Source organism: Enhydra lutris, unplaced genomic scaffold (genome assembly GCF_002288905.1).
Source record: "Enhydra lutris kenyoni isolate GAN:26980312 unplaced genomic scaffold, ASM228890v2 scaffoldscaffold27, whole genome shotgun sequence".
NCBI lineage: Eukaryota > Metazoa > Chordata > Mammalia > Carnivora > Mustelidae > Enhydra > Enhydra lutris.
This window is the reverse complement of record NW_019154111.1, coordinates 13,851,381-13,863,458: the sequence shown is the minus strand read 5'-3', so window position 1 is coordinate 13,863,458 and position 12,078 is coordinate 13,851,381. Positions and strand designations below refer to the sequence as shown.

At 43.2% G+C, this 12,078-nt stretch overlaps 1 protein-coding gene across 2 annotated transcripts in view; it reads right to left on the bottom strand.

Moving 5' to 3' along the window:
• Window positions 1-3,328: 3,328 nt before the first annotated feature.
• The window catches only part of LOC111152028 (RNA binding motif protein 28), a 30,793-nt gene continuing 22,043 nt past the window's right edge, over window positions 3,329-12,078 (bottom strand). For both annotated transcript variants that reach the window (XM_022510300.1, XM_022510301.1), the window contains 5 exons: window positions 10,447-10,596; window positions 10,058-10,132; window positions 7,306-7,568; window positions 6,591-6,690; window positions 3,329-3,878 (listed from right to left, as the gene is read on the bottom strand). In XM_022510300.1, the coding sequence (XP_022366008.1) occupies window positions 3,744-3,878; window positions 6,591-6,690; window positions 7,306-7,568; window positions 10,058-10,132; window positions 10,447-10,596 (723 nt within the window). In that variant the 3' untranslated portion in view covers window positions 3,329-3,743. The remainder of the gene's footprint in view (window positions 3,879-6,590; window positions 6,691-7,305; window positions 7,569-10,057; window positions 10,133-10,446; window positions 10,597-12,078) is intronic.

Sequence of the window (12,078 nt, the reverse complement as noted above, 5' to 3'; positions counted from 1 at the left end):
TTCACATGTCCTAACTCAGTTTCAGAAGTTTATAGATCTCACTTCAAGACAGGTGAAGCATAATGCTGTTGCAGGCTAACCTGCAAAGGAAGGGACTGTACCTCCTAGATCAGAGTCCTCAAAACGGTCAAGTGACCCCCCCCCAAAAAAAAGCAAAGAAGTAGCACACAATCTTAAGACTCTATATTTAAAAGAAAGATTTCTTTTTTTTTTTTTTTAAGATTTTTATTTATTTGACAGATCACAAGTAGCCAGAGAGGCAGGCAGAAAGAGAGAGGAGGAGGAGGCAGGCTCCCTGCTGAGCAGAGAGCCCGATGTGAGGCTCGATCCCAGGACCCTGGGATCATGACCTGAGCCGAAGGCAGAGGCTTTAACCACTGAGCCACCCAGCGCCCTAAAAGAAAGATTTCTGAGCCAGGGTACCATCACCAAGCAGGAAGACGCTCCTGAAACCTAACTATCTGACTGAAGGCATTTGGTCTTGGATGTTAACGAAATGGTATTGTTGTTTTTTTAACTAAGCAGTCTGTACCTCTATCTTCATGTTCAATTCAGAAAATTCCATTTCATGAAACTTTAGGCTCTGAAGTGAAGAAGCGAGCACAACTCTCATACATTAATACTCCCAAGGAAAAGGTAAATGGAGCTACCCAGATAACCCCCCTGTAAGGTGTCCCGAAGGACAATACCATATAAGGAATCTGGTTGTTGAGAAAGTGGATGACTGACCTGCATATCACTTTTTAAAAGCACTGAGCACTAACTGTGCTAGATTGCTAACGCAATCAGAAGCAGCATCGGGATCTAAGAGAATATGGCAAAGCTATCTGAATGAACACCAATTTTTATCTATTCTAAATGTTAAGACATATGAATGTTAATTTATAGATATTTGTAAACCCCCCCAAAAAAGTATCTGGTGAGCAGAGCTGGCCAAGAGAAAACAGACTAGCTGACAGGCAGGTGGTAAAGAGTCAGTCTGTGTACACCTTGATAATGTATCTTGCTCCCTCCACAGTGTACAGACCTTCCTAGGACAGGTGTGTGGCCAAGCTACTAAAAGAATGTTTCAAACTTCCTAAGTCACACTGTCTCAAGAGAACTCTGGAGATACAGCCCCTGTCCTTTGGTTCTTGCCCAAGGAAGGCTTTTCAGGGTCTCTCCTTTATCCATTTTTAACCAATTTAGGGCATTTTTGAGCATTCATTGGTCCTCCCAAGATACTGCGACAGCTATAGCCCTAGGGTTGCAACAGTTCTCAAGTAAGCACCATTTATTATAGCACCAGCTTGGACTACAGAGTCAAGAACTTTGGACTATATTTCCAATTCTTTCTCTGACCTACTGGGTATTGTTTCTTCCTTTGCCCATTTTTTTTTCATTCAAAAAATATTTACTCCTTATCTACTATGTGCCAGGTTCAACTCTAGGTGCTGTGCCTCCAGGACCAATGAGAAATCAAGTTCCTCTCACAAAGCATACATTCTAACTGGGGGAACAAACACACACTCTCAGAGAGACTGAGCGCTCGTTAGAAAATAAGCACAGTAACAGGACTCAGTGATGGGGGCAGGATAGAGAGGAGGGGAAGAAGAGCTCTGCTTTGGCCAGGAAAGAGCTCTAGGAGGAGTGACAGCTCAGTGGAGAGCTGAGTGATAAGCAAAAGATCTGAGGGAAAACTTCTCCAGGCGAAGGGAACAAACACAAAGGTTCTGAAGTGGTAGAGTCAAAGGAACTGAAGGAAGGGCTGGGAAGCCAAAAATGAAATAGAGGGAGACAGATAGAGACAAGCAGGAGAGGGGGCAGGGGCTAGAGAACCAAGGGCACTGCCTGATGCAGGAGCTACACCATCTCAGCCTGGGGCAGACTTCATGAGGACCAAGTAGCTGCAGAACACCGCAGAGAGAATGAGGACGTCTGCCTTAGAAAGGGGCCTCAGGGACTAGGGTAGAGACATAAAGCCCATCTTCAGGTCATCCTGGGGTCAAACAGTACTCAGCTGACCAATCCTTATGGTCTCCTCTAGCCCAGTCATCGGGCACTGGAACCCACTGGCACTATCCCGGACTTACTATACTTGGTCTGTTCCAGAGATGGGACTAATGCCCCTCTGATGACGACACTGAAGTTCTTCCAAAACCCAATTCCTTGTGACTTTTACTCATTTGCCTCCACATATCCTTCTGTGCTCTACCAACAGCTAATAACACTCCAAAAATTCCCTTCTCAGGCAAGTCAGACTGGTTTCTTTCAGTTACTCATTTGACTTTCTAAAGTCTAACTTTTTATTATGGAAAATTTCAAATGTCCACAAAAGCAGAGAGAACGGTATAATACATCTCCATTTACCTATGACCAGCTTCAACAACAACCAACTCATGACCAATTGTGGTTCCATCTCTCTTTCTGACTTCCTTCACCAACTTGGTCATTACATTTGTCTCATAGGTATAGTATGGCCAACCCAGAATACCAGCAGCTCACTCACTGGAGATGTCCCATTTCTACTGCTAATGATGCCATTACATGTGTGGCAGCCATACTGTTGCTTCAGAATGTGAATTCATTCAACTCAAACTCTCCAGTTAGAACTTGTGCCTGCAGGGCTTTTGAACCCAAGTGAAGGAATTTATGTTTGCTCCCAGTGGTTTTCATTTTATCAGATTCAGCCCATCCCTTCAGGCTATCATGATGTTTTTTGGATCTAGACTCTCTAATATTTACTCACCATCCCTCCCAGCTTTTGTAATACCTCCAAAATTTGGGGAAGTAATGAGTCATCTCTATCCTCTCTGAGGATAAAAAAAGAAAGGATTAAAAAAAAGAGTATGAATTAGAATGAATTAGAAAAAGAGTATAGCCAAAATGGATCAGAGAAAACCTTTAGTTCAACTGCTTACTCTACAGATGAGAAAACCAAGGCTGAGAGAGTCTGCGTCTGATTCAAGGCCACCCATTAGGTAAAGGCAGGACAACCTAGAGCCTAGGCCTCATGCTCACTGCTTCCTCTACCAACTCCTACCTCTGCTAAGTCCTGAGGAGGGAAAATGTGGGTCATCACCAGCGAGGCTACTGACAGTGGGCCACTGCAAACCAATTTCTAGACAACTGCTCATAATAACCCACTTATCTGGCTAGCAATTATTAGGGGTTGCTCTCTGCCTGGACCCACTGCCCTCAATGACTTTCCCAGTCTCTCCCATTCTCTGAGATTAGGTTGGAAATCATTTTTCTCCATTCTTACTTAATTCCTGCATTATGTAGAACTATGTAACTGAACTAGAGTCAGGAATGTCAATGTTCATAAATAATAAAGGATTCACATCTATTAGAAATGAGAAATAAGTTTGTTATTCAAAAAGCCAAAAAATACCTCATTTAAAGGAAACACTTAACAAAATACATATCTTAAAAATTCAGCCCTCAAGAATCCTCTTTCCCACTGTTTTCATTTGAGAAACAAAGGACTGAATGGGTAATAATTACAGACACAATTCACACAGTAACTTGGAAATACACAAAAAGCATCGATGTTTTTCTGAGATTTCTCTTTGTGGTTCACTAATCACGCACTGAGGAGGGGCCCAAAGTTCAAATGTGCACAGCCCAAGCGGCCTCCCAACAAAGTGGCAGTGCCCTGGGGAGGAAGGGGCGGGTGTCCTTCCCTTGGAGAAAAACATTAGGGGGTGGTGACCTGGGAGCTTGACCAAGAATCCAGCTTCTTATCCAGTCCGCTGCCACCATCAACTGTCAAACCATTTGCTCCTCTTTGCAAGAGGTCCTCCTTTAGAAGGTCCCAGTAATTTCTGCTTGTATTGTTCGACCAGCTGGTTGAAGCGGATTTCGGTCTTATTTCCCTTAGCTTTTTTCCTAAGGGCCTATAAATGAAAGGTAAGGAAAAACAAGATCATCAATTTCAAGCACTGAATGTCACCTTGCCTTTATGCCAACCAAGAAAGAAAATAAGAAATCCTGTCAGCCACAAGAGGTGGACATTCAGAGAGTGACCCTTAGAAAAACCCAAATGAACCATCCGTTGGCAAGAAACCAGACCGGGAACACCTAAGAGAAGGTCCCACTAAAACACTGTGCAGGAGCTACAGAGCTCTCACTCTCAACCGCTCCTGTGAGAATCTTCTCACATGAATCAGCCCAGAGTTTGCACCTTCTTGCTGGCCCTTTCCCTCAACGAGAATCCTGCTTATGCGATTTCAGAGACGGAGCTCTATAAGACAGTACGGAGTGGGTCAGACTTCCCAGAGGCACAGATTCCTTGAGTAGGAGAAGCTAATGCTTCTTTTACCCTTGAAACTTAGAAGGAACTAGGGAAGGGGAAAAGAAATCTTTACCTCAAATGTTCAAGAATGTAAAACCACAACTTTCTACTAAAAGGAACTAGGGCTGCTTGGAAAAATGGCTAATGCCAGGACCAGGGAAGAAATATGTGAGATGAGCTGGGACATCGGTTCTACCAGAAAGCAAGGACACCACCAAAGACAGGGTCATATCGGAAGGACTCAGGACCCAACTGAAGGGCCTTCTGCTGGCCCAAATGGGACAGAAATAATAGCTGCATTTGATGGCAACACATCAAGTGTACAGAAACTCGGGCATCTCTAAGATGAGAAAGATCTTACTGGTCACCAAAGGCAGGTAGTAGGGCACCAGCTCATTACTCTGAAAACTGATAAAGAGAAATGAAATCAAGCATTTATCCTGCCTTTCCTATACAAATGGTTATATCATGGTAACCATATAGTTGACCAGGGAAGATTATTTTCTCTAGAATTCTACCAAAACAATGCAAAAGAACTGGGAGGGAAAAAAAAGCCTCAAAACCAAAATGCTAGAAAATCACCATTCTGCACCCCATATTGAAATCATGGATATAGACAGTAATTGTCAGTGGGTGCTAAAACCATTAGATGAGAGGCTGATGGGAACTTCACAAATGGGAGAGAGGCAGACAACCTCTAAGCCTACACATCTACTGATGAACCTGAACATCACTAAAAATGGGGCAACCAGACGTTACGTGCCTTAGGATGCTGATACACCCGCAAGCACCCAGCACCACCCGTGGAAAACTTGCCGAGAAAACTGAACTCGAGGGGCGCCTGGCTGGCTCAGCTGGTAGAGCATGCGACTCTTGATCTCTGGGTTATGAGTTCAAGGCCCACACTGGGTGTAGAGATGATTTAAAAATAAATAAAATCTTTACAAAAAGTAAAAGAAAACTGGACTTGAATCTAATCGAGCCTGTACATCTAACTACAGTTTATAGGCAATACCGGGTATCACAGGAACAGGTTAAATGATCCCACAACGCAGCAAGCAGCTAAACTCAAAATGTAATACATTCTTTTTTTTTTCAACGATTTTATTTATTTATTTGAGGGAGAGAGAGAGTGACAGAGAGAGAGCATGAGAAGCGGGAGGGTCAGAGGGAGAAGAAGACTCCCCTCGGAGCAGGGAGCCCAATGTGGGAGTCCAGGATCGTGACCTGAGCCACCCAGGCACCCGAAAATGTAATACACTTTAAAGGGCAAATCACTCAGTTTCTTCAACAAATTATCAGTATGGGAAAAAGGGGTCTGATGAGGAAGACTGAGTTTTATAGGGAAAAAAAAAAGGTTTAAGAGATATAAAACCAAATGTAATGTATGAATCTGTCTGGATTTTAATTTGTACTAACCAACTACAAAGGAATATTTTTGAGGTAACTGGGGACATTTTAATATGGGCTGCATATTAGAGGATATTAAGGGCTTCTTATTAATTTCATTAGATATGATAATGGCATAATATATACATATTTTTAAGGCCAGTCAGTTGAAGATGCATTCTGAGGTTTTTTTCTGAGCAATACACCTCATTTTCATAGAAGGCATATTTACATGTGAAGCTGAGTTTGCCTTAATATACTCTGGGCAGGGGGGCAGTATGCTTGAGGAAAAGGTAAAATAAGAGAATTGTTGAAGTAAAGAAAGTAATATGCAGGTTCTTTCTACTTTTATTTTATCTATTTATTTACTTACTTAATAACTTATTTATTTACTTATTTCTTATCTATTTTATTTAAGATTTTTTAAAGTAAGCTCCATGCCCAGTGTGGAGCCCAATGTGGGGCTTGAACTTACAACCCTGAGATCAAGACCTGAACTGAAATCAAAGTTAGATGCTTAACCGACTGAGCCACCCAGGCGCCCCTAAGATTTTTATTTTTAAATAATCTCTACACCCAACATGGGCCTCAAACTACAATGCCAAGATCAAGAATTGCATGCTCTAGCAGCCAGGTGCCCCCATTTCCTTTTAAGTTTATTTATTTATTTTTTTAAATAATTTTTACATCCAACATGGGTCTCGAACTCATGACCTCAAGATCAAGAGTCACATGCTCTTCTGACTAAGCCAGCCAGGCGCCCAGGTTCTCTCCACTTTTAGAACTGCATACCTCAACAGCTTCTAAAAGAGGGTGTTGCAATCCAGAAGCCCTTTCTTTTTGCTTAACTAATCAGAGCACAAAAGTGGCTACCAGCCATGGCAGAGCCCTGCCGTACCAAAGCCTCGTGCCCTATAGAACTCACCTGCTTGGGAGGTAATGTCTGCTTCTCTGGCTTCTGCTGGTTCATCTGGGGCTTTGGCTTTTTGGGAGGGAGAGACTTCACTTTGCCTTTGTCCCGCAGCCTGAAATGAGAGGTCAGGTAAGTGTCACTCTGAGCTCTCCCTCTAACTCGCTCCTCCGAGGCTGTCTCCACCGCCAGATAAAATGCTTTTTCTTACACTGGCTCTTTCTAAGCCCAGGATAAGTCATTCTAAAAGGGGAAACTATAACATAATATCCTAAGGCTCAACATGTGTATACTTTTTATTTTGGCTTAAAACCTCAAGGGATTCTCAAAAACCATCATTTATTTAACAAGTATTTTGTAAAGATTGACTTTTGTTGATAGCACTAATCCGTCGCCTCAAACAGGATCTGCACGATAAGCTCAAGTAAGAGGGCCTCAGCTGACAGAGACAGCCCTCTGGATGGGAGGCAGCTCTTCAGAAGAGGAGGAGAATGGCACAAAAGCCACCCCGGGAGTTCCTCCCCGGCTATTCCTATTCGGGCCTCCAACTGCTCCCAGAGCACAGCTCTGTCAGTGTGGAGATGCCTGCACATTAACCCTTTATGGGGGGCTGACAGAGTGCTAAATGTACCTTTCATCCAAACAAAAGCCACAAAGAGGAAAAGGGTAGAGCAAAACCAAACCCTGGGAGAAGCCCACCGCAGTGCTATGCCGCCACTCTGCATCTCACCTAATTTTGGGGCCTCGGTGTGAGGGGAGCACCAGGACCTTTCTTCTCTTCTTTCCATCAGGCAGCTCCACCTGCTCCACTTCAGCCTTGGTCTGGAACCCTGTCCAGGAGGTCCGATGCACCCTCCCCTTTTGCTCCAGGGGGGTCTTGGTTTGTTCCTGTGTGTGGTTTTGAGCTGCTTTCCGTTGCCATTGCTGGTCTTTTCCAAGTGCTGGTTGTTCCTGCTGGGGCCCACCAGCTGCAGGCTTGGATTTCACTTTTTGCTGCACAAAACAAGAGACTGCCATCTAGTTTCCGGATGAGGTTTATTTGCTGAAAACACTCAGCAGAAAAGGAGCTTTACACAAGCTTAGTGAAAGGAGAATTCTTCCCCTGTAGAGTACAAATTACAGGGAAGTGAATTCAAGTTCACAGGCCCTGACGTGGTAACAGCTGGTTACCAGGTTGGGGGACATAAAACCACCACTTCCCTTTCCATATACAGGAACAGGGGAAAGTGTATCCATGCCCAAGACTTGAAAGCCAGTAGGAAGAAAGCAAAAAGAAAAGCCAGTAGCATGGGGCAATTACTAAACATGTGATGGGAATCCCAGAGGGAGAAGAAAGAAAGGAACAGAAGAAATATTCGAAGTAATAAGGGGTGAGAATTTGCCAAACTTGGTGGCAGATACTAAACCACAGATGCAGAAGCTCAGGCAAACACCGAACAGGAGACATACCACAGCCGCTCCACCCAGGCATATCATACCACACTGTAGGAAATCAAAGACAAAATGAAGATCTGGAAAGAAGGGGTGGGGGTGAGAGAAAGGATACCTTACCTACAGAGGAACAAAGATAACATTACACTGAATTTCTCTTAAAAGCCATGTAAGAAAGAAGAGAACAGAGAAATACTTAAAGTTTTGGGGAAGTCACCAACCTAGAATTCTGTATCCAGTGTAATCACCTTCAAATATGAAGGACAAATAAAGACTTTCTCAGACAAACTAAATTAAAGGAATTTGTCACCAAGGGACCTGTCTTGCAAGAAAGGCTAAGTGAATTTCTTCAGAGAAAGATGACCTAGGTCAGAAACTCGAATCTACATAAAGAAAGGAAGAATACAGGGCACCTGGGTGGCTCAGGCGGTATCTGCCTTCAGCTCCGGTTATGGTCCCAGAGTCCTGGGACTGAGTTCCTGAGGCCTGTTTTCTTGCTCAGCGAGGAGCCTGCTTCTCCCTCTCCCTCTGCGACTCCCCCTACTTGTGCTCCCTTGCTTTCTTTCTGTCAAATAAATAGTATCTTAAAAAAAAAAAAAAAGGAAGAATGCTAGAGAAGGAATAATTGAAATTGAAATGAAGACTAGGAAAAGATGCTATAAGAAGGAAGACATAAAGTATGTTACAGATTTAGCTGCACTGTAGTGGAAGAAGAAAAAGATCCACATTAAATTAGTGTAATCATTGATACAACAAAGATCTACTATATGCCTGTAAAGTGCCAGTCTCAGTTTCTAAGGTAAGGCTACAAAGGGTGTCTACCTTTGAGGACTCACAGCCTGGTGGCGGATTAGACACATACAAATAGGGTGAAACTAAAAACCTTAAAAAAAACTAAAGACCTTAAGGAAATTCATGAAAGTACAAGTTATGAGGTCTTACCTCCTTTGAGAGAGGTGGTGAAAACGCTACTTGAGGAAGCACATTTGATCTGAATACAGAAACTGGGTAGAAGTATCCTTGAGTCAGGGGAAAGGGGCACTTTCACACAGAGTAGTATGTACACAAATATAAGCAACAAATAAAGCCATCTGAATCATTTTTTAAACCTCTAGTTTCGGAATCACTCTGAAGCAACAGCTTAAGGCAGTAAGGACAACAAAGCTGCCTCAAACAAGAACCAGACCCTATATTTTCAAGTCCAGGACCACTGTATCGACTCCCGAAACTGCTCTTCTATTGGCCAGGCCCATGGTACACACCACGAAGAGTGCAGATGTTTGGTATATAAGCGAATCCAGGAACATTATCCATGAAAGCTATAGCAGTTACGGTATCAAGATTATTCTGGCCTTCTAAGTCCTAGGGCAAGAAGGGTAAGAGAATGAGTATTGATTGTGTGCTGACCATGCACTGTGACCATTTAATCCTTATCAGTCATGTGAGGCAGATACTGGTAATCTTACTTTATAAACTAAACTGAAGCTGAGAGAGGTACTAACTTGCCACAGAACTTAGGGGTACAGCCTGAGTCTGAACATGAGTATTCCTGGTCCCGTTCTTTGCTTTACACCACACTAGATTAAAAACAATACTAAAACTATCAGGCATCACATTTCTGGAGACATCTAAGAAGAAGAATCATGGCAGAGACAGCTGAAACCTACAGCAATGTAAACTTTCATGTGGGCCATTACCTTTGACAGGTATGTCACAAAACACTGTACTGGTATTGTTCACTGCTAATAACATTAGCCTGACTCTCCTCTCTCCTTCCTTTCCCCTCAGCAGAGCTATCACAAGGAACGCCAGCAGAGAAGATGGCCTGGAGAGTTCTAGGGAACTAAGAGTAGAGGGTAACAACCTAATGGGGTAAAGACCTACTTCAAGGATGCAGAACCACAAATTAAACAAAATAGGAGTTTAAATATAGCCTGAACAAAAATTGTTTTAAGTGAACTACACTTAAAAATAATAAATTTTATGTTATGTGTATTTGACCACAATTTTAAGAAAACAAGCAAAAACAGAAAAACATTTCAGTTCTGTACCAGGCTGCGCTGAATCCTCAGTTCCTTTATTTTAAGTTTCCTTCGATCCTCCAAAGAGAACTCCACTATTGGTCTCTGGGTCAGAAAGAGAATATCATTCATTAGATGTCTTAGTTTCTGAGTGCAAGGAGCTGAGCTGTCCCCCATCACTGCCCCCTTTCCTGCTCACTTACTCTACTTAAAGGTAAGGGGCCATTCTGCACGCAGTCTATCCAATTTAGATTCCAATTCATTCTAATCTTATCAGCTGAATCACTGCTTATTCCCTTCACCAACTGGCTACTCTTTGCCACCACATGCAAGTCAGAGGACATGGGACATAAAGGAGAGAGATGGTTTTGTGCAAACGGCCCTCAGAGGAACAGATGCGCCCACAGGCCGAGGCTCACCTTCAGAGGCCCGAAGATCTCTGGGTTGTTGTTGATGTGGCGTAGGGCTGTCAGGGCATGCTCGTGCTCCTGGAACTCTGCAAAGGCGTAGCCCAGGGACTGACCCTTCACTTTCCCAAGTGCTCCTTTGAGGTCTCGCATCACCCTACACTAAGAGTAGAATAAGAGAAAGAAGCTGTGGTTATAGGATGAGAGCACGAAGAGACTCACTGAGAAATCAGGTGAATGGAACAGAACCCTCATCCGATCAGCCACAAAGGTCACACTGGGGTCACGCTTACCAAGGTCTTATTAGAACACCCCTACTGAAAGCACAAAACCAATTAAACAGATACTTTCTGGCTTTCTAAGAGTTTATAGAGATCAAGAAAAACCTATAAATAAGCATGTAAATAAAATAGCCCCCCCCCCATTTTAACAGTCAACTGTGGACAATACATGCAAATTGAGAGGTATATGGTACTTTAAATGATGTAGGTTACACGGAGACTGAAGTGCTGTCCATAGATCTCATCCCTGAAGAAGCCACTCAGGAAGGAAATCACTAAAGAAGGAAAACAAGGGCGCCTGGGTGGCTCAGTTGGTTGGGCGACTGCCTTTAGCTCAGGTCATGATTCCGGAGTCCTGGGGTCAAGTTCTGCATCAGGCTCCCAGCTCCATGGGGAGTCTGCTTCTCCCTCTGACCTTCTCCCCTCTCATGCTCTCTCTCAAATAAATAAAGAAAATCTTTAAAAAAAAAAAAAAAAAAAAAAAAAAAAGAAAGGAAAAGAAGGCCTGATGGCTTTAGTCAAGAAAGACATTTAGGGGTGCATGGGTGGCTCAGTTAATTAAGCATCTGACTCTTGATTTCAGCTCAGGTCATGATCTCAGAGTTATGAGATCGAGCCCCACATCAGGCTCCCTGCTCAGCAGGAAGTCTGCTTCTCTCCCTCTGCCCCTTCTCTCTTTCTCAAATAAATAAATGAATCTTTAAGAAAAACATTCAGGCATGGGGAAGGGCCTGCCTAACATATAGCCTCAGGATTACAGGAAGAAGCTTCAGCTGGCTTTGCTCAGAGCTCAGATCTTCTCTGGCATGATTTTTTCTTAAATCCTTAAGCTGAATGTAATAGGCGTCCTGGGGCATCAAGGATACCAAACTATAGGAGCATATCTTGGAAAAACTGATTGTTTACATGCCATTACTCCTGAAAGCCATAGTTCTGATGTAATAGACATCTAGATATTAGGATACATGGATGCTGCTAGTACCTACTTCTAGATACTTCTAGTACTTATGCTGTCCCTACAACTGTGCCATGTACTATGGGGAAGTTACAAAAAAGCTGAACATGAGGTTCCTGTTCTCAAGAAGTTTACCATCTTGCTGAGATCCTATATCTACACATATTAAAGAATTAAAGAGAAAATTCAAGGGGCGCTAGGGTGGTGTAGTTGGTTAAGCATCCAACTCTTTTTTTTTTTTTTTAAAGATTTTATTTATTTACTTGACAGAGATCACAAGTAGGCAGAGAGACAGGCAGAGAGAGAGGAGGAAGCAGGCTCCCCGCTGAGCAGAGAGCCAGACGCGGGGCTCGATCCCAGGACCCTGAGATCATGACCTGAGCCGAAGGCAGAGGCTTAACCCACAGC